General features: G+C 47.5%; 1 protein-coding gene across 8 annotated transcripts in view; it reads left to right on the top strand.

The window, feature by feature from the left end:
• Not3 (CCR4-associated factor Not3) overlaps positions 1-20,633 on the top strand; it is a 54,720-nt gene extending 34,087 nt beyond the window's left edge. For all 8 annotated transcript variants that reach the window (XM_084604098.1, XM_084604097.1, XM_084604096.1 and 5 more), the window contains exon 15: positions 17,497-20,633. In XM_084604098.1, the coding sequence (XP_084460224.1) occupies positions 17,497-17,595 (99 nt within the window). In that variant the 3' untranslated portion in view covers positions 17,596-20,633. The remainder of the gene's footprint in view (positions 1-17,496) is intronic.
• Positions 20,634-22,314: the final 1,681 nt, after the last annotated feature.

Genomic DNA, 22,314 nt, shown 5'->3' with positions numbered 1-22,314 from the left:
AAGGCTGCAACCAACCACACAAGGACTGCACATCGGGAGGGCATCTTGGACTGGAGCAAGACGGCTGATGGACTAATGGAGTTCATGCGTGCCTGACACGCGCTTACCTTTCTGTGCTTCATTCTTACTTAGACAGGCAGCCTCACGCCAGGCAATGACTTGGGGGTCTCTAGGAGCAGCTTCCCATAGGCTCTGAACATGCTGCTTGCTATACACGTGGGCACCAGCCACATTTTCTTTCTTGCGCCTTAGGATCCTAGTTTTTTACATGCATACACATACAGTAAAAGCTCATTAATTCGAACTTCACGGGACCGGGGAAAAAGTTCGAATTATCCGATGTTTGAATTATGGAATGGCCTCGAAAAAACGGACAAGAGCCATTTGTTTTATGGAAAATGTACCGTATTTACTCTCGTAACGAACTCGCTCGCATAATGAACCCACCCGGTCCCGATTTTTGCCTACGAATCTGGAAAAAAAAAAAAAAAAAGGCAGTTATTCGTTAGCACATCCCTCTGTTTCCCATAGTCACGGTCCACAACACATTTCTTGGCAGTGCGCCAAGATACTGCGCAGCGATATAAGCATGTTTATCTTTTGACTTTAGCTCCAGCAGGGCGGAGGGGGAAGCGATTTGCGAACTTTGCAAAGTGCCAGCGCTTGTCCGGTTGTGCCAGCCTCCTTTTTAGTACAGTACATTCACTTTATCATGCTATGAGTGACTGGGGTGGGCGCCGTCTGCCGCTCCAATCATTGGAATGCGCGACCTTTGCAGCGAACGATGCTAGAAATGCTAGAACGATGCTAAAAGCCGGCGTCATGATCGCAGCTGACTTGCGTGCTTCCGTTGACGACTGGTGGGTGGAAGGATGGATGGCTATCGCAAAAAAAAAAAAAAAAGAAAGTTTAACCTATAGTGCCAGTTCGAGATCATAGCCTCTTATGGGCGTTGGCTGGGACTGCACTGGAAGTACTTATGGGTATTTCCAAATTAGCAGGGCTGGAAATAAAGAGTAGTTGCGAGCTACGGAAGTTACGGAGAAGAGAGAGCAGGCAGCCGCCGCCGCGGCCATGCATTGACCTTGCTGCGGCCGCTGCGCCGGTCAAAGCGCCATTTGAGTTTTACCCACTCTTTCATGGTTTTACCTGGTTCCATTTTCTGTCCCCTTTCTGGACGTGCGCAGCGTCTAATTGTGCTTTTTTACTTTACTGTTTACTGTGTTTTACTTTTTTCTTTAGTCGCGTGATGTGCGCCAAGCCGCCTAGACGCGGCGGCGCGTAGTTTAAATTATCCGTAACAAAGTCGACTCGCGTTTGAATTAAGGGGGGAGGCTACCTTTGAATACCAACTTTGTTGTTTCTTGAGATAATTGAATGAAATTTTCAGGGTAGACTCATGGCACAGCCATTTGAATAACTGCAAAGTTTCATGGAGCTGCGCACACTGGTACTCAAGTTAGAGAAGTATATCAGAATGGTTCACATGGGTTCCTTGTTCCATGCCTGGTGAACTTGCAAAATGTGTTGGCACTATGAAATTCATTATGAAGATGCCTGAATAGGTACCACAGGGCAAGGCAGAGCCCTTTTTTTTAATTTCCCTGCCGAAAAATTTTAGCAGTGCATTGAGGTTAGTGCCACTAATTGGACTTGCATTAGCCTAATTTTGATTGTTTATTATAAATTCCAGACTCCATAATTTGAAAAAATGAGCTTGTCTTGCCCTAGGAAATTTATTCAGGCACACAATAAAAAAAACCAGGTGGGAATCCGATTAGCGGTTCCAGAAATACTGCGGGAATAAGCAACCATACCATGAAAAAAATTCATTCTGAGAAAATGGCCCTTGAAGTTTAAAACAGCATTTTCAAGTCTAAAGTTTGTTTTTCACTGCAGCACGTTGTGCCTCCACCTCCCCGATTCCCTCGGAAAGTGCATTTTCATGCGAACAGCGGACGACGCTGACGACGCGTTATCGCTTGTGATGACAGACGCGATACGGGAGGGCGAGATCGCCGAGGTTGATATGGTCGGTACAGCAGGCACGCTTCAAACGCCGGCTCCTTACGTTGACGCGAAAGATACGCAGTTGGAAGTGGCAGCGCAGTTCGGTCTAGTAGTGATGTAGCAGAAGCAGCACTAATAGAAGCGTCTCTGCGCCTGTTGGCAACCCTTTTCGCTAACTTCGCTATTCGGACGACGACTTATGCAGTGTTTTGAACTTCTTAGCGCGCATCGTGGCCGACCATGCAATAATCCACAAAGTGCACATAACTGTTCAGAACACGCCACCAGAATTCGTAACGAGCGATGATCACGGCGATCTCAGAATGGTGAAACGTGAAGCGATTCAGCGAGCGCACTAAGAACGCCAGCTCAGTAGGCAGCCGGAGCAGACGACGCGCCGGGGAGGGGCCACCGCGTCAGCGCGCGCAGCAGCCAATAGCAGTCGCGCGATCCCGCGCGTTCTCACGGAGCGCGCACTTTGTCTAATCACAGCCCGAATTCGAGACGCGGGAAGCTCGACAATCCCTGTGAGGCCCCCAATCACAAGCGAGCCATGCTTCTGCTACGCCGCGTACGCCGCCGGCGAAGGCATTATGGAAAAGGGCAAGCATTCACAAACAAAACAAGACCAAGAAGGCGGCGCTCGGTTCAGCGGCAGAGAAATGGCGCGCGCGCGAAGTTTGGGTACTTTTGCCGTTCGCTCGCGACTCTGGGGCTGCCGCGCCCAGTTGTATATTTAATTTAAAGCAGTTCCACGATGAATTAGGCATTTATAATTATAGGAAAGGTAGTTTATAACATATACAGCCGAGATATGTACTTTTTGAAAAGCCGACTTTTTCATGATTTTTCGACTTTCAAAGCCCGCGTCCTCCCTTAACGGGCATTTTTATATACAGATTTCTATGGAGCTTGACTGGACCAAGTAGTGTAGTTCGAATTATCCGAAAATTTGAATTATCGAGGTTCGAATTAACGAGCTTCCACTGTACATAGTGTACTTGTTGATGCATGCATACCTTTTTCGCTGTGTTGCTGTACTATTGCTCTTAATATTTTGTGAATTGGGAGTTGATTGCGACAGTCTCTATCAAGTCGCCACCTAATACTTAACAGTAGCCAACCGATATTTCTGACTCCAGTATTTCAGAGTTTCGCCGTATTCTGGACTTTACTGAGAAACTGTCAAGTATGTACCTTCGATGAATGTGAGGTGCTCGCAAAAGTAAATTCGAGACGATATCTGAGGAAACATTTATTTTCATCCCCATAATTTTATTCGTACTTCAATAGATGTATGCCTACTAATTGCCTCTTTGCAAATTATCCCGCCCAGCAGTTAATTTTGATCAGCAGGTTTTGAAAGTAAAAAAAAATTTTTTGAGAGTTGCCTTCCATTCACTTTTGGCAGCACCTGTACATATTGATGACTGATATTTTGCAAAGTTTAAAACTTTGGCTTTTGGGTGGAAATGGAAACCAGCAGTAGTGTTTCTCCTTTTTTTTTTTCTCTCTCTCTTTTTTTCTGCCAACAAGGCACTAGTGCGCTTTGCTGTCCCCACGAACTGGCTCTTCGTTGCCATGGAAGGCACCGTGTTGAATTTTAGACAGAGTCAAATGGACAGACTGGCTTGGATTGATTTGGCTTCTTGTTCTCCATTTTTGCTACTCGAATTAAAGTGCTCGTTGCAGCCATTGATGGTACTTACAGCAAAGAGAAGAGCGTTTGAGCCATGCAGCGTGCGTGATCGCGTTGAAAAGGGTGCAAAGGAGCATTCGGCATGAGATAAATTACGGTTCCTGTGATGCGTAAAAAAGGGAGGCCAGTCGTAACTCCGAGGTGCTCTCTTCCTTACGCTTCTTCTTGTTGGTATTAGGTTTTCTGGCTTTGCACGCGATTATGTGATGTGTTCACGCCATGAACCGTGGCGGCCGCATTCTAGTCTGGTATTGGTGGCATGATGAAAGCATGCCTTTAGCTAGTAAACGGCATGAGCTAGTGGTTTCCTAGCACTGACAAATACTGCACTCTTACTCCAGCATGGCCCTCCTAGCATGAACTTGCTACGAGATAGCTGTTCTGAAAGTTGGTCTCCGCTCTCTCGTCCGCCGTGCCCCTATCTTGCTAGGCCGCCGATAATCTTTGCAGTCTGCGACGAGAAGAGTCTGTTCTTGTCTATGCAGATGTCGAGCCTCCTGAGCGCGACTAGCGTCCTCCTACGAAATGTGCGCGCACTGATGGCTCAGTTTTGTCATTTTGGTGGTTAACCTGGCAGCCCGCACATAAAATCATGGCTGAGCTTCCTCTTGCCAAGCACTTTTTTGCTTCTGAGTTGCAATCAGAATAATGGGGTGCATTACCCTGAAGAGTGAACTTTTGGACCCTCTGGTCAATTTCACTGAAACTTCGAGGCTAATTTATAGCACTGACGGGACCATCTCTGTCAGATGTCATTATTCTAGAAAAGGTATGAAGGGTGTTGTGCAACCTGTGCGACAAGTATGACTGTACTTGCTTGGCAAAACTACTTTTCAGAAAAGAAATTTAGTTTTCCTGATTTTTTATATTATGTGACCTCATGGATGTCTAGAGCACACAACTCTGGAATGATATTTCTTAGTTTTGCTACATTTTTAAGGGATTCTACCGCATAAAGAACGGCATTGGATTCTTCATTGCTACCGTTGTTTTGAAACACTACTCGGGGCCATCGAGCGATCATCCCGATCGGCTGGTGAAGAAGTAGTCAAAGTTAATCAGATTTATTACATGACTATGATCTTGTGTGGGTCGGTGAAGACAGAAGAGAAAGAAGGTAACGGCTTGCTGCTATGATGACCGATGAAGCCTGGCCCAGGAAGCTTTTGCTGCTTCGGTCGGCAGGATTTGACGGCTGGGTCCCAGGCACACATCAAATGGCGTGATGCGATGTCTTCACGTGTATTGTTGTATCAGGTCAGTGGGTTCGTCTAGTCGTTATCTCGGGTCGGTTGGATCGTTTGGTCAATCAAGTCTTTCATGTGCTGTGTCTTGTGATGTGTCGTCTTAACGACGGGCTACTTGCCTTTTTTCATGTCTTGGACAGCTGCGGGGTAGAGAACGGTGATGTCGTGTCAGGTCCGGCAGGCTGGGGAACTGCCAGGTGAGGAGCCGTACCAGGAACCCGCTGCCAACGATGCAAGAAGACACTGGGCGCCGAAGTTCCAGGCCAGGATGATGAGTGATGATGACATACCTCGCACCTTCAACCAGAATGTTACGAGGCGGCAAGGATGTGACTGATGGCGATGGTAGATGGCTTTTAATGAAAGATGGCGAACCTAGCGCGAGCGCGCCTGCCCACTCCAGTGCCCACTTCTTCTTCCTCGCCCGTAATAATAATATCAAGTAGTAGCGGGAGGATATTTTTTCTAACCTGACAGTCTGCTGAAGAAACAGAAATTGAGAAAAATGTACTCGAAGTTTGAAAATTGCCCCACTTTAATTCTCAAGCTCCAATGCTCAAGAAAGCATCGCACCAGCATATGTTAGTCCTTCTTCATCCATACGCTGCTCAGCAGCAGTGACTTCAAGTTGCCGCTAATTTTCTCGTCACCTTCCAGCTCTACTGAAGTGCTCCTGCTCTCACCTGCACCACACACAGTGTGTTGCTCACTTGTATAATTTTGGCAGCGTGTGCACTACATGCAGTGTCCAGCTAGTATAAGACACTTTTCAGCTCCTCTGCTTGAAACTTTTCAGCTCCTCTGCTTGAAGTGCAACCCTGCAGCTGTCTGTACATTTACTCTGAGAAGTTGGCCTGTGCTTCATCGACCGCTCACTTTCGTGAAGCAGCTTTGTCTACCTAAGTCGTGCGAGCGAACTACGTAGCTGGCATCCTTTCAACAGATTCTGTATGCTTGAAGGAACCAGAAAAGCAAGCTGACGAGATTCAACGCCAGGTGCGATCAAGCGTAGTACGACAAAGCGAGCCTTCGCATAGCTCGAAAAGACATTTGTTCTAGGGCTCGCCATTCTACGATTTTCTTGCTGCCTCTTCAGTTTTGTGTACGTGTTGGAGAAAGGAAGGAATGAGGCTTTTGAAAATGGCGCTCTTGGCCCGTATCCCTGGGCCCAAAAGTGGATGCAGGCGCTGCCGGCCTCTCACTAAACAAAAATTCCAATGTTTCTAGGGTGCCTCCGTGAATAAAATTTTGCCGAGTCGTTCTTTATTTGCCCAGCAATTGAAACGCTAGTGATGCAAAAATTTATTTTTTTATCCAAGATGTTCGGGTTTTTTTTTCCTCTTCTTTTCTTACGCTGTGTCATACATACATTTGTTTGCTACGCTTTAGATTATTCTTTGTCATGCAGATACCGACTCAGAATTACAAGAACCAGTGCACTGAAACGCTGGAAAAAATTGCAAAACAAAAAGTATAGCTGCCCTAACATTTGTGATGAACTCTTGATATGAAAATTAGAAACAAAACATGATGTAATAAAAGGCGTAGACATTTTTAATATTTACCAAAAATCCATTCGGAAAGCATTAAATGGCTGCACTGCCATCGACACGTCGTGACCAAATATGTGACCTTCGACGACTGCGCATTCGCACTGAACCCTGCATTAGATGGGTGCTTCACGACATAGCCCTCACAATCCCTACGGTGAGGCATCTTCAAAGAGTAGCGGGGCAAAGAAAGTCCAAAAAATCAAGCATTCAGTCACAGTGTGTCCGAAATTCCAGGTGTTCATATACCTTAACTCTATGGAGCATATTGTGGTGCCGTGAAAAAGTCCAACTTATCGAGCATGTACGAAAATACAGCTTTTCATGCTTCTTGGTGTTCAAGGATATGTGATTTAGAACTACCGCGATGAAAACGGGTTGAAGAAGTCTGCTACTTTGGTAAACCTTATACACTGATGCTTCTTAGCAACCAGAAGGCCTGCTCCAGAGTGTCAAATTTTTGTCGATGCTATAGTCGCACTTGGCTAAAACGAAACCCTTCTTTGCGATGGCGAAAGAACGTCTCCTCATCTGTTGCTGAAGCACTACACATGAGAAAAATATCAAGTATGACATACAGTAGCCGACGGGTAATTCGGACTCCAATAATTCGGACTTGTAGGATATTTCGGACTTCAGTGAGGCACCGTCAGTCACCCCATAGAAGCGCATACATATTCGCGACGGATATTTCGGACTTTAAAAGTCCGAAAGTTCGATTTTTCGGACTAATTTCAGTCCCCTGCAGGCCAAAATCTGCCATCTTATCGGCTTTTCGCCGGCGCAACAAGCGCCATCTTGGATTGAGGTGGATTGGCTCTGCAGTTGGATTGGCTTGACATGGTTTCGGTGCCCCATTTTTGCCAGGAGAGGCCCCTGCAATCTCTGCCACTTCGAGGTGGCAGTCGGATTGTCATCGCCGTCAACCTGCTTTTGTCGCCAACGCTGACGCGGGCAGCTATCTCTTTGTGCTTTGTCTCATACGTCCGCCGTGTTGTCACACGAGTTTCTCCGACCGCGTCAACCGAGTGGCGCGCCGTCAATCCTTTGGCCGTTTTGTGATTGCGTCCGGCGGTTCCACCGCTCTGAACGAAAAGTGCCTCATTTTTGCGTGTTACGCCACGGATCTTTTTGTGGCGGTTAGCATGCTGGCTGACGCGTGGAAGGCAGTGAGAGCGGAAACAATTGCTAATTGCTTCAGGCACGCTGGATTCTCCGCCGATGAAGTCGACGACGTAGAAGACTGCAACGATTCTGAGGATTTGACTGCAGACAGTGGCGAAGACCTCATCGTTGACCTTCGCGGGAACGGAATGGACATTCCAACGGGCTCCACGTTCCGCGAGTTTGTTGAAGTGGACGACGGCCTCGATATGTGTGCGGACCTCACGGACGACGAACTTGTACGCCAGGTTCTTCAACCTGAAGACGAGTCGGACTCCAACGACGACTCGGGCAGCCTACCACAGCCATCGCTTGCACAAATTACGAACGCTGTGAACTTGCTGTCTAGCGTGTACAGCGAAACGACAACTTTGGCGCAAATACAAGCGCAAATCGTCGCCAGCGAAAGAAATTTGCCGCAAGGTAAAATCGGCGACTTTTTTAAGCCGATTTCCTCTGAATAAAGTGATTTTTTGTGCTTCACGGATTTTTCGGACTGTTCGATTATTCGGACCATTTTTCGGGTCCCTTCAAGTCCGAAAAAATGGTCGGCGACTGTATTTCAATCAAGTGAACAAGCTCTAAGAAAGAACAATCAAATGAGAGGCAAAAACCAATAAGTTCGTCAATGTTTTGCGCTGTTGTTGCCGAGTTTCAACGTTGCAATCAAATTCCAAAAATGCGACATCATTTTTTGATCTGCGGCTGTTGACAGCATCCAACAATTCAGCTCCAGCGGCAGGAAATTCACCCCCTCCCCTCCCCCCCCTCCCCCTTTTTTTTTTTTTTTCTGCGAACAAGCGCTGTTCTCATGGCTGATGTCATGTTGGGAGCATTCCACGCTGCAACATGAACTTCAGAGGCGTTTAAAAAAATAGCCACCATGTGGGAAAAAAAAATTAGAAACAACGCCAAAAACAAAAATATAATGTCTGAAGCACAAACTACAGTCGAACCCGGTTATATCGAACCCCGGATATATCGAATTTTGGTTATATCGAACTCACGAAATATCCCCTTGAAAATCCCATGTAAAAGTATAGGAAAGCCGCGTCATATATCGAACTCAATTTCACCGGTCGTTCGATATATCGAACTCCGCACCACGCACTGGAAAGCGTGCCTTCCCCAAAGACAGTCGCATTACCCTTGGCCGTTTGCCGCGTGACGTTTTCAAGCCACGCTCGGAAGGAATGAGGGGGGACAGTTCGGCGACGGCTGGTCTGGGCAGCGCCGCGCCCATTCCCCAAAGGCGCGCGCATCTGCAGTATTTTTTTTTTTTTTTTTTTTTTTTTTTCGAAGCGTTTGCCACAAGGCATAAGTTGAGAAAGGGGGAATGGGATGCAGGAGATAGAAAGTTAAAAGAAGGAGTGTAGTCCAGTTGTGCTTATGAATTCGAGAAGGTTGGCAGTATAGCGATTGTCCATTGTCCATTTGTCATAATCACTATCGCGATTCCACCGCAGGCCCACCTTCATGATTATCCGTTGCCTGATGTGCGTTGTTGATGGACACGTCCACAACAAGTGGCGCACATCGCAGACGTCAGGTGGAGTGTCACAGTGAGGGCACCTGTCAGTCACTGGTAGGTCTTTTTCCCGCCATCGATGTCGAACAGATGGGGTCAGAGCCGCCCCTGCCCGGATCCGGCGCACTGTCACCTCCTCCTGCCGAGTAAGACTACGGGGGAGAGGGTGCGAACACGGAGGAATGAGAGCGCGTGTTCGGTGGCGCAGAACTTGCGAATCGGAAACGTGGGACAGGAACGGATCTGGGGGAAGAGGGGAAGGTGGTGGATCTTCTGATGTGTTTATATGCGTCATAGCATCTGCTTGTATGTTATGGGGATCGCGAGCATGGCCGCGAATCCAGTGTATGCGAATAGGACATGGGTACTTTGAACATAGCAAATGTATGGACTGTGTTATTTGGAATGTGCGTCGAACGGCCTTAAGCTGTTTAAGGGCAGTGAGAGAGTCTGTGTAAAGATGAACTGCATTGAATGTAGGAACTGGTGGGAGGGAATGTATAGCATTGTAAATTGCTTGGAGTTCCAGTGCCAGAGGGGTGCACGTATCCGCGGTATATGTCACGTGAGTGTTGAGATGCGGATGAGAGGGACTATACACGGCAGTAACTCCTCGCTCTGCAGTATGTGATGCATCGGTATATAATATGCACCCTTCAGGCAGATGTGCGGATGATACCGACGGGGAAGCAGTGGGGCGATTGTCCGTGAGCTGGCAGTACGACCATGGAGGTAGTGTCTTTAAATGATGTAGTTGTAAAGACTGTTTGCGAGCTCTGTTTGCCGTCCGCTGATCAACGAGTTCAGTGAGCGTATTTAGCTGGGCATACTCCTGAAGTACTGGTATGGGTGTTAGGCGGGGGAGGTACGTTATTGCACGCATAGCCTCACGATTGATGGCCTCAAGGGAGTCCCACTGTCTGCGGGTGAGACGTTGAAACTGTGCCTGGTATATTATACGTGGCTGGAGGACAGAGCGAACAAGCTGGCGGGCCGTGTGAGCACGCGCGCCGCCAGAGCGCATAGCTATGCGACGAATGAGGCCTAAAGTAGCGTGAGCGGTCTTACGGATGGCTGTCAGCCACGGTGTGCCAGTCCCAGAGGAATGTAGAAGAAGACCAAGAATGCGAACGGTTTGTACCTGAGGAATTGGGGTATTATCTATCATAAAATTTATATTGGGAGCTTTCCGTAAGCCAGCTTTATTTCCAATTCGAATGAAACAGGATTTTGTATGCGAAAGAGTTAGGCCCAAAGGAGGGAGGCGAAATGTCAATATATCCAGCGCATGCTGGAGGGCCGCCTGATGGACAGACGTATCTGGGTGACAGCACCATAAGGTTATATCATCGGCATACGCAAGCACCCGTATAGAAGGGATGGCCTCTAGGGCTCGAATAAGTGGAATGAAGGCCACATTAAATAAAGTAGGGGCGAGAACGGAGCCCTGGGGCACTCCTCTGTTTGAGGGGAAGTGACCAAAGGGCTTTCCATGGACACGCACACTGAATGTTCTATTTGTTAGAAAGGCGTGAATGGCGAGGAGAAACCTGTGAGGAATACCAAGAGTTTCTAGGGAGGCAAGAATGGCTGAGTGAAGGATGTTATCATATGCCTTTGTTATATCTGTAGCGATCACAGTTCTAACAAGATGACTGTGCGGAGAGTGGTAGGCGCATCTGCAGTTGTCGTTTGCAAGCCATGTGCGTGGGTGTGCCCATTCTTTTGCTGAGCTATCTCTCTCCTTCAGCACGCGCAACGCATGCGCCAAGCCAGCTCAGCCCATTTTCAGACAGCCGTCTGACGCTTTCTCCAGCGTGTGTTGCGAACCCTCTACGTGCGGCGGCGCGGCGGCGGACGTGGCTATGGCGCCTGCGGATGTTAAGAAGCGCCAGCTCTCTGTTTCTTTTTTTTTTTTTTTTTTTTTTTTTTTGCGAGAGTCATCCTTTCCTATCGTTGGGCTGTACGTGCGGCGTAGCGTAAGATATGGCGGCTGCGGACGTTAAAAAACGGCATTTTTTTTTTTTTTTTGCGGATTGTTTATTTTTTTTTTATCGTTTATCCTTGCATGTATGAATCAGCGAAAGCACGCGGTCAGCTGCTGCGATCATGACGCCCGCCCCAAGCGCGGCGTGATAAATCGAACCAGGCTTGTGCAATCAAGCCATCACGGGCACTCTGCCAAGTTCCCTCTCCGCCACCGCAGGAGCTATAAAAAGATAAACGCGCCCTGACGTTATCGCATCTTGGCACCCTGCCAGTGAGCTGTGGATGAGACTACCGCCATCGACATGCAACACAGAAACCTTGTTTTGAGCTGCCGCGGTGGCTCGAGCGGCGAGAGGGACGCAGTTGCAACAAGTTTGAAAATTTTCGCTGTCGCTGCCGCTCGTCGCTTGCATGTGAGCGAGCTAGCCTTAACGCATTTTTTATTATTTTTTTTTTTTCAAATTCTCGGGTGCAAAAGGGGAGGGTGGGTTCATTATGCGAGTGGGTTGATTACGCGACAAATACGGTATCGTTTTTTCGCATCGTAAGTGCCGTCACAAGCTGATTTCTGTATATCGAATTATCGATATATCGAACTATTTCGCGATCCCCTTCGAGTTCGATATATCCAGGTTCGACTGTAGATGGTGCAGGAAGTCCTTTACGGCGCTGGTGGCGCAAAATTTGAACATCAAAGTTTTTTTATCACTGTTGATCGAATCACTGTGACGTGGTAACGAAAGAGTTAAATGCAAAATGGTACCTTTTACTGCCTCACAGGACCGCTTTGTTGTGACAGGGATGCCCACTTGCGTCTACACCATGCCGGAAAAAAAAAAGCTAGCTTTTGGCCTTGAGAAACACTGGTCCGTATTCACGGTGCCTACTTTGGTCTGCAATATCGGCTGTGAATGTGTACGGTACATGTTCCTATTGGGTGTGCGAGCGTTCCCAAACAAAGTCCTAATTGTCGCGCAAGTCCGAATTATTGGAGTCCTAAAAATCGGTCAGCTACTGTATCACTTTCAAAGTACAACACACAAACCACTGATTTCTTCAGAATGCTAGTAGTGTTGCTACTGCACTAAAACACAGGCACATTTAAGTTACTTCACACGGACCACTGACACAGGCACTAGCATGGCTTTTTGCATGACTCTAGAGGCATCATGTGCAGTTAAATGTCGATATAACGAAGTCGGTAAAATCTGCACTTGAATTCGTTACATTGAAATTTCGTTACGTCAAAATTAGGCTCTGAACATGCAAATAAAATTCTCAAATGGTGTTGCTGGTGCAAAGCACACATGGAAGAACTTTTATAGTCCTCTGTCACTTTCTTTTGAGTCCTCTTTGCATTCAACAACGGCATTATGCACCATTCATAGGCCCACAACGACCGCATAGCCTCTTCCACTCCTGTAGAGCCCGCAAAACGCCTCAGTACGTCAATCGCATCGACTACTTCACGGGAGGTGGGGATGTCGTCGCGCTCGTCCTGATTTTCCGTTTCACCGTCACCTCTCACCTTGCAATTCCTGAACCACATCGTTCAGGATGGATTCCGTGGTCACCTTTTCTGTCGCGAGGAGACGGGAATCGCCAAAAACGAAATTGTTGATCTCGACGCCCCCCGGCACAGCACCACCGCTGCGAAGGCGCTCCCAAAACTCCTAAGTGCCTGCTCTTCTATTGTTTCAAGCTTAAACAAACCACCTCCAGGTCAAGCTGCTGCGGACGCGTCTGCTCCAAGGCCTGCTTTTCAAAATCAGTAGGGGTGTGCGAATATTCGAAATTTTCAAATATAATTCGAATATTATATTTTTATTATTCATATTCGATTCGAAAATCAAGTATTTGTCTTGCATCGAATATTCGATAAGACACGAATATTCGCAATCAACCGAATATTCCACTGCGAGCACTGGTTTCGATTTTGTCCGCAAGACCTATCGACATCGACATAGCAACATGGCGGCACCCAGATCCGTGATAGTGCTTGATGCCTAACTGTAGCCTAACGTTGGACCATGCCGTAACCACCGTAATGGACGCATGCGACCTACGACTGCGCATTCGACTCGGTAATTCGTGTCATGGCAGACGAAGGTTGTGGCGGACCGTCCGCGAAGCGGGAGGACAATGCAGACATACCGCCGAAACGAAAAGGAAAGAGTTCCATTTGGAAGTACTTTGTAAAGACGCCATCGACGGTGCAGTGCACGACGTGCAGCTCAGTGCTTCAAATTCCTACAGGTACGACAACGCCGCTTGTCAACCATTTGAAGCTGCATCCGACCTTGATTAAAGAGTATCGTAAGATCGCTGCAGGTGTACCAGAAAAAGGTCAGTCTACCATGGCCGACTTTGTGCGCCCGGTGGAGCCGCTTTCAGAAAAGAGGACGCAAGCACTAAATAGTAAGGTGGCTGTTATGGTGGCGCTTGATTTGCAGCCCTACAGCATCGTTGAAGACCGCGGATTTAAAGAGCTTTTGGCAACAGCTGTTCCAAACTATCGCCTGCCGTCGCGCTCTAAACTTTCGCGCATGCTTGCTCCGCGCATGTATGACAATACGCGAAAAAGGTGAAAACGGAACTCCGCAATGCTTTTGAAGGGGGAACTGTAGCTGTTTGCTTTACCAGCGACATGTGGACATCGCGAGCGAACGAAAGCTATATGAGCTTCACTTGCCACCTTCTGTCTCCTAATTTTCAAATAAAGCGATACACGCTTAACACATGTTACATGGCTGCCAGCCACTATGCTGAAAATATCACAGCTATGCTGGACGAGATGTGCAGCGAGTGGGAAATACCTGACAACTGTGAAAAGTATATTGTGACCGATAATGGACAGAACATCCCTGCCGCTGTCAGAAGACTCCCATAGACCCAAGCGATCGTGCTTCGACCACACCCTACAGCTTGCCCTTAACGATGCAAGATCTCGTACGCCGCCCATCGATCTTCTGTGCAAGAAAGCTAGACAGATTGTTGGCCATTATAAGCACAGTTCATCGGCACAAAAGCGACTAGAGGAATACCAAAAAAAAAAAAAAACGGGCAAAGATCCTCTCCGTCTGGTGCAAGATGTTGAAACTAGGTGGAATAGCCAATACCTAATGCTGTCTCGTCTCTTGGAACTGAAGGAGGCAGTCACTGTAGGCCTTGCCACTTCGGGCAACAATATTGATGGGCTCAGTTCACAGGAGTGGAAAGAGGCTTCAGAATATGTAGAAGTGCTAAAGCCATTCTTTGAAGCCACCGTTATTGCCAGTACGGAAATATATCCGTCACTTTCACCTCAAATACCCCTCATTTTTGGAATGCTGCACCATCTCGCCAACTTTACTGGTACAATTGGATTTGATACAGCACTGGCTTGTTCTGTCAAAACAAGGTTCCCCCTGTATGCAGAGGACAAGGAGGCATGCCTGGCCATGTTTTTAGACCCGCGCTTCAAATCCACCATATTTAGAGCCGAGAAAGAAAAAATGATGTGCTTCATGAAATGAGTGCTTCATGAAATATTCCTATGTGCACCTGTGGAAGGAACAGATCCAGCAGCTAAAAAGCAGAGGCCAGAACTGCACCAACAGCCTTCATCTAATATCTGGCATGCTTTTGACAATTTGGCAGAGAATGCTGAGGGAACTGAGGCAGTTCCTGCTGCAGTATGGGGGTTTGATGCTTACTCAGAGGAGGCACTGTTAAAGCGTGACAGTGATCCATGCGAGTGGTGGTGGGTTGTTGGTTCTTTCAGGTATCCCAGTCTATCAAAGCTCGGTATGAAGTACCTTGCAATACCTGCCACTTCAGTGCCAAGTGAGAGGGCATTTTCTGTGGCCATGTGGAGCAATTGGTTTTCCTTCACGACAACCTTTCATGCTCATCCCTACAAGCCCCTTTTGTGCGGCAAGCTAGCCTTTTAGTCATTGCTTTGTGCTAGCTGTGTTAGGTAATGTGGTGTGATGTGATGTGGTTTGTGCAGCCATACCTTTTGTGTTCACTTACTCTCAATTTTGAGCTGTGATGTTCTTGGATTCTCAAATAAAAGTTTTGTAACGGCTAAATGTGCCTGACTAATTATTCGATATTTGAACCTAAGTATTCATATTCGATTCGTATTCGACAAATTTGATATTCGCACACCCCTAAAAAACAGTTTTCTATGATTGTCTTCGGCGTTACTTTCCAGGATGCGGACAGCATCTCAAGCGCTTTAAACAAATCAACTTTCAATCACCGTTTCGAATGTCAAGGAGCAGCTTGTCAATTAATCTTCGGCGATAGGCACATTTCAAACTAATTATGCCCTGATCGAGCGGCTGGATGAGGGATGTGCAGTTGGGTGGGATAAACTTCAGTTCCACATGGTGCAAGCTCCAAGTTGTCAACGGGATGCACGGAACAGTTGTCGAGGGTGAGGCACACGTGGAATTCTTTCATGTCCTCTTCAAGATCTTGCAGCCAACTGCAGAAAATACTACGGGTCATCCATGCCTTTTTGTTCAATGTCTAGAAAATCTCGAGTTGCCGCGTGTTCTTAAAGCAGTGTGGTTTTTTGCTGCACCCGATCACAAGCGGCAAACGCCTGTCACTGTGATCCGTAGCTTGCTATGCTTGCTGCCGTGGCAATGATCACCTTTCAAAGGCAGTGCGCGATTAGGCAGCATCTGGTAGAACAATGCCGTCTCATCAGCATTATAGATATCTGGTGGATCATAGCGCTTGAGAATATCTGGTGCTGCGTTCGTGATCCAGGTAGCCGATTCTGTTGCGTCAGCCGATGACGACTCACCGCTCAGGCTTTTGCCAACGATCGAGCGTCGAGCCTTAAACATAATGCAGTCAGCCGCTGCTGGCCTGGAAGTCGCCGCGACCACGCCACCGATGGGAATGTTTTGCGCCCGGGTTGACATGAACCACTTGAAAATGGCTTTATCCGCGTCGTCATAGGTCGCTGCCTTCAACCTTTTCCGCTGGCTGCTTGTCCCCTTTTTTAAGGAGTCGAAGATGGATTCCTCGGAGCTCAAAATCATGGACAGCGAACTTTGTGGTATCCTGAACTTTGCGACGGCATCCTTCTTTTTCTCACTCTTCGCGACAGCATCCAATATGCTGGCCTTCACTTCTAGAGAGAGCACTTTTCGTATGCCACTCATGCTGCTGGAACGGAGCCGCCAGACAAGCGTCACAGCTACGACGATGACGAGGGACAAGTCACCAGTCATGCGACAACAAACAAATGCACACATGCTACACGCCCATGTGTGCTGCGTAAAAAATGGGCATAAACTGGGTAGGGAGCCTGCATGCTGCGCCTAAACTGGGGCAATGCTCATGCCGCGTAATGGAGTTGCTCAACACCATGTTTGCATCTCCAGCGCACTAGTACATCAGATGGCGCAGTGTATGCCACATCATATTATCGTCGTCGCATTTTTAAGCGTACTTGGCTCTGCCGCGCCGCCGCGCCAAGGTCGACCTACCTTGGCCGCGCTGCTCTTGTTTTCAGGCTGCGTGCGCTTTGATGGGCGCTGCTCTCAACCGCTCAGGTTCATGGTACACCTTTGTTCAGGCATTGAGCCTTCAACTAAATTTCGTTACATTGAAAGTTCGGCGAAATTTACTTTGTTATAGGGGTCTAAAATACATTGTGTTCTATGTGCCCGAAGTTAGAGAAACTGAACTACTTCATTACATGAGGATTTCGTTAAACTGAAGTTCATTACATCGAAGTTGCACTGTATTCGATTAGGTTTTGCTCAAAATAGTGGTAGTCATGCTGCTTCACTGAAAGAGACAAGACCCACTTTGGCACATTTTTTGTTTCTCATCCCACCTTCCATGCACTTACAGTCCATCTTCAATAATGACTCATACTGTCGGCTTTCATTCGTTCGTTTGTCCGGTCACAGCTGTCAATCAAATGACATCATCACCTGAAATCGAAAGTAACGTCATCAGAAAAATAAAAATTTCATCGCCACCGGGAATCAAGCCTCCATCCCTCAGATGCCCAGAAAAGCGCTTTAACCAACTGCGCCACTCCAGGGATCGTGAAACGCACATCTTAATTATCCTCATCTACCATGAGGTTGATAGTTGCAGTGACAGTGACGCTGAAATTGGTGATAATGGCAATGACGGCATTAGCAATGATAACGACTGTGCGTCTAGTTGATAATGAGAGCAAGCAGCAACGCCCAGGCTTTCGCATTTCTGATGTGTAGATTCCTCAGTGCTCTCGGACTTTTTACGTTGTTAACTCTGTCCCATTCTCACGCATTCTTGTTCTCACTGCAGGGGACGTACATCTACTTCGATTACGAGAAGTGGAGTCAGAGGCGCAAGGAAGGTTTCACGTTCGAGTATAGGTACTTAGAAGACAGAGATCTGAACTGAGTGTGGGGCTTCTTCGGCGCCCATGCCTCGGCCCCCCCCCTGGGACTCTCTCTCCGGCCTGTGTGTCTCCATGCGCTCCCCTTCTGCCACCGTCACCACGTGCCACACTCCAACCTGCCGCGCCGCCAACGCAACAGCTCTCCTCGGGCGTCCTTGCTCAGCACAGCCTGCCAAGGGCATTGTGATGCCGCTGCTGCCCCCCTCCCCCTCGGCTCTGTGCTTTTTGTTTTTTATTTTTTTTTTTCCTTGTTCATTTCTTGCCCTTTTTTATTATTTTTGCCTCTCGGTTGCCACTTTTGGCACTGTGGTTGTCATCATCATCAACACCTGTGCTGCGCAATAGAGGGGAAGGAGGGCTGAGCATGCAAGAAGAGAAGAAAAAAAAAGGGATGCCTGAAAAAGTTCACCTGAAGAAGAGGACCATGCCACCACTCTGGACTCGGCGAACAGCCACCATCCACCACCACCCCCCTTGTTCGTCGTAAGCGGGGGGGGGGGGGGGGACAAACACACAAGCCTGCCAGCGTTTGTCGTGTAGTGTGTTCACAGTCTTCGCATCTTCACACAATTATTTTTTTTAGTTTTGTATTTATTTTTGTGTCGCTACCTCTGGTCTTCTTCTTTGCTCATCACATTTGGGAGAAGGGAGAGCGTGTTGTCCCGCCGCGTTTGCTTCACAAGCCCCCTCTTGTGTCTTCTCGTGCGGGATGGAGTTGGATGGACGGGCGTACTGACGAGCACAAAGCTTGGCAATCTGTTCTTTTTTTCCTCCGGTGCGCATGCGGGCTGCGGAGCACGCTGTAAACAAATGCAGTCCTGGGAGCGTGGCAAGCCCGTTTGCTTTTTTTTTTTTTTTTTTTTTTTTTTGCAGCGTGCCAAGTGTTGGTCTCCAGAAGAGATGGGGTAGTAGTTGTGCATTAGGGAATGTACAACACACGGTATCAAAACTGGGAAGAGAGAAAGAAAACGGTGAGCAGCTGCGTGTGCTGCGATCGACTGGCAACCAGCCACGTACTTTATTACTTTTTTTAGAGTGCAGAGTAGTGAGACGCTAGTGATTTGGTAGGAGGATATTTGGTGGGAGGGCATAGAAAAAATGCAGCTCCGTATGCTTGTGCAGTGCTTGTGATGCCTTCTGTTTCCTGATACCTTCTTTTCTATTTCTCTCACGCATCTTGTTTGCTGCCTCTAGCTGTTTTATATTACCTCCTCCGTCCCCTTGGTCGTCATCTTGTACCATAAAGCGTCTCGTTACTTTCGTTTACATCACGGCAGACACTTGACACAACTTTCGGCATCTGTGCCTCTTTGCTCCTTGCCTCCCCGCCATTTTGTTTATGGATCACAGTGCTCATCGATGATGGCACATGTACATAAAGAGGTCATTCTTCGACGCTTTCTTTTCTGTTTATTGTTTTGCACGTGTTACTGAAGCGAGGAGTTTTCCTCTTGCCGGGCTGGCCTGTGCAAGTTTTTCACAACTCGTCCTTTCTTTTTCCCACTCTCCCTCTATTCCCCACTCTCTCGTCTCCTTTCTTCGAGTTGTGTGTAATTGCAACTGGCTGTGCTGCTTCTGTTCCACTGTTTACTTCTCGGCAGTTTGGTCTCCATAGTCGTCCTCCGCAAGCTGTGGAAGGCAAGTGCGTTCTTGCCTTGCGCACCAGCACCTCTTCCGCGGCAGTTGGCATATTTTCAGGCCAGAGTTCTCGAATGACTAGTCTCGCGTCGGAGAGAGCGCACGTTTATTGCCTTAGTCCGTATTTCTTTTGTTTCTCTCTCCACCCCCAATGCAAAGTGTTTTGCTGACGCTGATGGCGATTGCATCCATTCACATGGAGAAGCACTCTTAATGGCACTTCCTCCAGTCTCTGGAGTTTTTAACTTGTACAAGAACATCGGCAGCAGTTTTGAAGGCTTTTTTTTTTTTTTGATGTGTTTATATGCACCTGGTACGTTGAAAAGCGAAGTCTAGTGCCAGCTGAAAAGAGAGACGTGTACATATGTGCGTGGCCATGTACATATATATCTATTATGCACGTGCGTTATATATATATATATATATAAAATATAAATACTAAGGAATGAATTTGACCTGCGGCATTTCTGTGGCTGCGCTGGCGAGGGCCGTGGGAATTTGGTCGCTGCATTTATGTTTTGTAGTTTTTTGAGCGACCGTGCCAGTGACGAGTCGTCGCTGGCTGTGTACTTTACTGGGGCGCCGTTCTAGTTGCCATAATTGTAGTGCCTTCGGCAGTTTGATGGTCTTTGTACTTTTGACCAGAAATGGAAAAATTCATTAAACTGGTCCAAGCAAGTGGTCTCACGGCGGTCCTCCTTTATTGCACGCAATTGGGGAAAAAGTGCTTCTGAAAGGAAAAAGAAATTTGGCTATGGTATGTATTCTTGGTTCTGAGTGCTGGTGCAAACATGGTGTTTCTTGGGTATGTGGTTGACAGTTTCTAGTTTTCTTTCCGCCAGCGAAGTCGCAGGGCCGTTAGCTCGAGCACTAGACTTCGGTTTACCGTCTTGCCATGTGTCCCCCACATTTGTTTTCTTTTATTGTCCTTCGTAGCTTTTTGGCGTTCAAGGGGTTTAAACCCCTTTTTTAGTCTTGGAGTGTAGGCTGGAATTTGGAGTGAGAGCCTCGAAATGGGTGCCTCGTGTTATTATAACATCCTGCGATCATCTTTGCTGTTGCCCCCTCACACCGCCAACTTTTGTTGGAAGTTTTCGGCAGATTAATAATTGTACTGTGAAAATTTATGCATTGAACGAAAAAGTAGCGAATAAAAGAAGTGGAGCGCGTGTTCTTTAGTACGCGGCCGGTTGCCAGTGTCGCACTGTGTGGTCTGTCACTGCTCCGGATCATTGTGACCACATTGAACAAAATGGGTGGGACTTAGAAAAAAAAACTTGTAACACAAAAATGTGTGGAAGTGGTGTTGTAATTGCTCCTGTTGCCTTGTCTTGTTCAGAAAGTTTGGACTTGGTATTGGTGATGTACTTTCCTGAAAGCAAGTACAAACTTCAGTATTTCATCGAGCAGTGTGTGTGACTCCTTTGATGCTACAGAGCTTTTATTTGCAAATGTGTAATAATACTATTGACAGTACAAGAATTTGCACTAAATGTGTTAGTATGGAGGGGGTCTCTGAAAGAAAGGGTTTTAGAAAAGACTTGTAATGCTGTGTGCTGTTCTTTCTGCACTGTTTTGTTCCACTGATGCATGAATGTGCATGCAATTGCTAAATTGAATAACTCTGTGAATGAAAATGTGTGAACACTTTGTTTCAGTTTCAATTTGCAAAATGACTTAAGAGTCTAAAACAAATGGCCTGAGAGAACGCTCGTGAAATGCCTACATTGAAGAGTTGTGTCCAATGCCCAAGTGTCTTTCTAAAGGCCTTGGAACTTGTGTGTCACCTTGTGTCCCACAGAGGGCAAGAAATTTGTTTGTTGGTCATTCATCGGAGTTCTGAATGAGCAAGGGAAAAAGGTGTTTCGAATGCCACTTTCAACCGGAGCACAATGAGGGTTAAAGAAAAAGTGATAAAGATGACTGTTTGGATAGGGTGTCTTTCTTGGAGGGGGAGTCGCACCAACGGAGCCAAAAAAAAATGGATGGTTGTGCCGTGAGGACGGTGTATGGAGGGGGTGGTGCCTAGGAGTCAAACCCAAGGGGCCGTGGTTCACTGGGGTCAAGGGAACACAAGGTTTTTTCAGATCTCGCGCCTTGGGGCACTGTGTAAATATATTTCAATAGGGGGGCAGGGGGGGACCAAGCGTTTCCCCTTCCCCGCTTTGGAGTCTGGACTTTAAAAGTCCCCCACCCCCCATGTGAATGAAAGAGGTCGAAAAATAAAAAAAAAGAACTTTTTTCTGTTCGTGAAAAAAAAAAATGCTTGTGTCCTTGTCCAGAATCCTGCCTTCATATGGTTGAGTGAAGCTTCCCACTAGCATTCTTCGCTGGCAGAAGTACAGTTGGTATCAAAGTTATGTAGACCACCTGTACAGTGAATAGCCGAAGGTTTGCTAGTTGTCACCATTAATAGTGATACGCCACTAATGGTGCGCACACTCCCAAACACCCTTTGAGTGGGGGTAGATGTTCCGGTCGCAAAGATGTCCTCGACGTGTGACAAGCCCATCCGGTAGTAAACTACCTTGTAGTGGCAGAAAGGGGTGGCCGTTTGGTGCCCAGCTTTCGCCGGTTCAAGCCGTAAGAAGTTAAAATGACAGAAAAAGACACAGCAAGAGACGATACAGTTCACAGATAGACAATGCTAAGCATGCAACTAAAGAGGCATTCATTAACGGCTTTACAACACTGAACAGTACACCGGAGTCAAACACCAAATTGTTCACCGGGCACTGTCGCAGACCGACGCCTGAAGTAGAGTGTACTAGAACCTGAGAGTCGCGATGTGGCCGCCATACAAGATGAGCGCCGCCCCCTCGCATATCTGGCGCACTCGTACACTTCGCTCCTTTAGGCGTTCCCTTTTCCTCCCGCCGAGCCGCGCGTCGTGATTGGTTAGGCGCGGCCGAAACTAGTATTTTCCGGCCAGGTGAGTCATCATCGCCGCCGAGAGCTGAGAAGGTGGAGATGACGCCGATGCGTGAAAGGCTAGTCTCTCCTCTCGCGGAAAACGACGTTTCTGGTATGTGGTGGAATGTTCGATGCAGACGCCACGCAAGAGACGGTAACGGGATGGTTGT

This window comes from Amblyomma maculatum, chromosome 5 (assembly GCF_055883805.1).
Source record: "Amblyomma maculatum isolate TAMU_Amacu chromosome 5, ASM5588380v1, whole genome shotgun sequence".
In the NCBI taxonomy this organism is placed as follows: Eukaryota; Metazoa; Arthropoda; class Arachnida; order Ixodida; family Ixodidae; genus Amblyomma; species Amblyomma maculatum.
This window is presented reverse-complemented; position numbering and strand designations above follow the sequence as displayed.